Source organism: Triticum dicoccoides, unplaced genomic scaffold (genome assembly GCF_002162155.2).
Source record: "Triticum dicoccoides isolate Atlit2015 ecotype Zavitan unplaced genomic scaffold, WEW_v2.0 scaffold26831, whole genome shotgun sequence".
In the NCBI taxonomy this organism is placed as follows: Eukaryota; Viridiplantae; Streptophyta; class Magnoliopsida; order Poales; family Poaceae; genus Triticum; species Triticum dicoccoides.
In genome coordinates, this window is record NW_021258658.1 from 1 (window position 1) to 2,623 (window position 2,623).

Here is a 2,623-nt window from a genome sequence, read left to right on the forward strand (position 1 = left end):
TGTTGAACGTCGCGGCGCTGGACGAGAAGCTCCTGACCGTGTTGTCGGCGCCGCCTCCGTTGAACAGCACCTGGTCCGAGTGCAGCAGCCCCTTTTGGGACATGAGGTTGGTGTAGTAGGCGTTGTCGAACCCGTTGGGGGTGCCATTGTCCAGCGGCGCTAGGCTGTTATCGCCGCCGGACCGGGGGCAGTTGGCTCTGAGAGATGTCGCGAAGGTAGTGTCGATGTTGGTCTCGTTGTAGATCCTGTCCCTGAAGAACCGGCACTGCGATTGCCCGATCGTGTGGGCGCCTGCAGATAGATCGAGAGCACAGAACAAGGTCACGGCATATTTCTCGTAGATCCTGTCAGAATAGCTCTTGCTAGTCTTTGTCGTAAAGTTTGAGATGAGAGAAAGCATATTAGCAGTGTGTACCTGAGAGCGCGACCATGTCTGTCATGCTGAGCTGCTTGTTGCCGAACAAGGTGGTGAGGTTTTGGAGGTCGAAGGTAGGAGGTGGCAGGTCATTTTCCGCGTTGGTCTTGCTTGCAGTGGTGGAGTCCCTCCTCCCGAGAAGAACAGTCCACGTCGGTCCTCCCAGCTGCTTGGTATGCCCAGAATTAGTTCCAAACCACAGTTTAAGAAAGTAGTAGTACTAGCAATAGCATGTGCAAGACATGCATGAGAGCTGTAATTGCCAAGCTTACCGCGACGACGGAGTCACGGGCGGCGACGGCGAGGATGTCGGCGCAGGAGACGGTCTGCTTGCACACGGCCTCCACCTGGGTCTTGATGTTGTCGATGACGTTCATGCCTCGAATGGAATTGTTGTTCGGGGCTGCCCCCTGCTCGCCGATGAAGCTCCCCGTGTCCGCCAATAGAACGGACCCGTCACATCCCTGGAAACAAATTCAGAAACACTATCATTTGACAGTTTTTTTTTACAGCGTGACTGTCTAATACTCGCAACTGAGTAAGGTTATGGGACTTGCATCGACGAAGCAGTCGTGGAAGTGCAGCCGCACCAGCGACGCCCCCATGCGGGCCTCGTTTTGCACGGCGGCCGTCACGCCGGCCTTGATGGTGGCCAGCGCGTTGGGGCAAGACGTGTCGTAGAACGTCGACGACAGCTGCGCCGACGCCGCCGAGGCCATTGCCACGAGCACCACTAAGCCAAGGCAAGAGGCAGAGGCCATCGCTACTACTCTAGCGACTAGCTAGTGTAATATACCACAATGTTAAGTGGTGCCTCTGCCTCACACTTTTCTTTGGTTTGGCCGTGGCTTGCAAGAGAACAATACCAGCCCTGGACATATATATAGCCGGCAGAGGTTGTGGAGCCACGGGCGCCCGTGGCTAAAACCTCCAAAATTTGTGCCTAACTCGTCCATAGAGACAATGCTAGCGGACATGTTGGCAATCATTGCCCTGGAGAAAGGATACCCCACAAACGAATACTATTCGAACGCTTAGCATGGAACGTTCTCACATCGATTTGATTACCAGTTTGGTACAGCGTATTCGACATAAACAAATTTATTCGGCCAACAGCGACGATCAGCATTATTGGCGCAAGAAATTTTGCTGCATATTCGCTCAGTGTAAGCCTGTATGATTGCATATGGTCAGTTCGATCGGGCCTTATCATAGTATATCTTACACGAAAACATGCACACACGTGTGGCCGTTTAATCCATGGGTCAGGTGTCACCTCATCCTCATTTTCAAAATCAACAACTGTTCAGTAGAGCTAGTTAGCCAAGATGATAACACGAGCCGCCCCCTTCTCCCATTAATTCGGACGTAAGTATAGTACATGGGTTGTCTACTTTGCTGATCGTCGACCCATCGTGGCTCCAGCTATTCGATGGCTGTCCTGACCTCTCTCCCCTCTCCCTCCCCTCACGCCGGCCATGGCCGCCGATCGACGGCGACATGCGCTGATGCAGTCACGCCGGAGACGATGGTTGTGGGACGCGTTCGTGTACCGCTCGGTGCGTCCCATGTACCGCAGCGGACCGCGGACCCAGGGCTCCTCGGGCCTGCGCCCGACACGCGTGCCATGGCGGGACCGGGAGGTGGGGCGAACCCGGGCCAGGTGGGGTCAACAGCTACAGGGTGCGCGGCTAGGGTTGTGGAGGGGATAAATCCCACGACGCCGCCTCCACACCCACCTCAGTCCATTCCGGATCTCGATCTACTCCTTCTCCACTTCTGGGAGGCGCCTAGGGTTTCGGTACCTAGGGTTTCCCCGTCATTTGGCTGGTGGGAGGGAAAGGCGGGGGGCGACCGCAGATCCTTCGCCCAGGTCGCCGCATCTCCACCAAGATCCATGGCGGATCGGGGCGCGGAGAATCGCGGACACCGGCTCGATGGCTTCGGAGCGGGCCGGGCCGGACACGGTGCTGGTCGCTTCGGTCGGGGAGCCGGGCGCGGGGGCGGCGGTGGCGGCCGCAACATGGTGTGGACACGCGACATCGAGGAGGGCGGCCAGGTCTCCACCAACATGGAGCAGGGCGCGCGGGCATCAGATCGTGCAAGGTGGGAGGCGGCGGCCATGGATACGCAGAGCGACGGCCGCCGGACAGAGAGATGGGGGGATAGCAACCAAGGATAGGCGGCCACGGGAGATCCAGGACAGCG

The 2,623-nt window shown here is 57.5% G+C and overlaps 1 protein-coding gene across 1 annotated transcript; it reads right to left on the reverse strand.

Annotated features, from left to right (window-relative positions):
- Window positions 1–4: 4 nt before the first annotated feature.
- On the reverse strand, window positions 5–1,253 carry LOC119345672 (peroxidase 2-like; the record flags this gene model as incomplete). The annotated part of the gene is made up of 4 exons (XM_037615640.1): window positions 973–1,253; window positions 688–879; window positions 416–581; window positions 5–291 (listed from the first exon to the last, which is right to left on the reverse strand). Coding segments are annotated over exons 1-4 (849 nt in total), but the record flags the coding sequence as incomplete, so codon positions are not given.
- Between the last annotated feature and the right edge of the window lie 1,370 nt (window positions 1,254–2,623).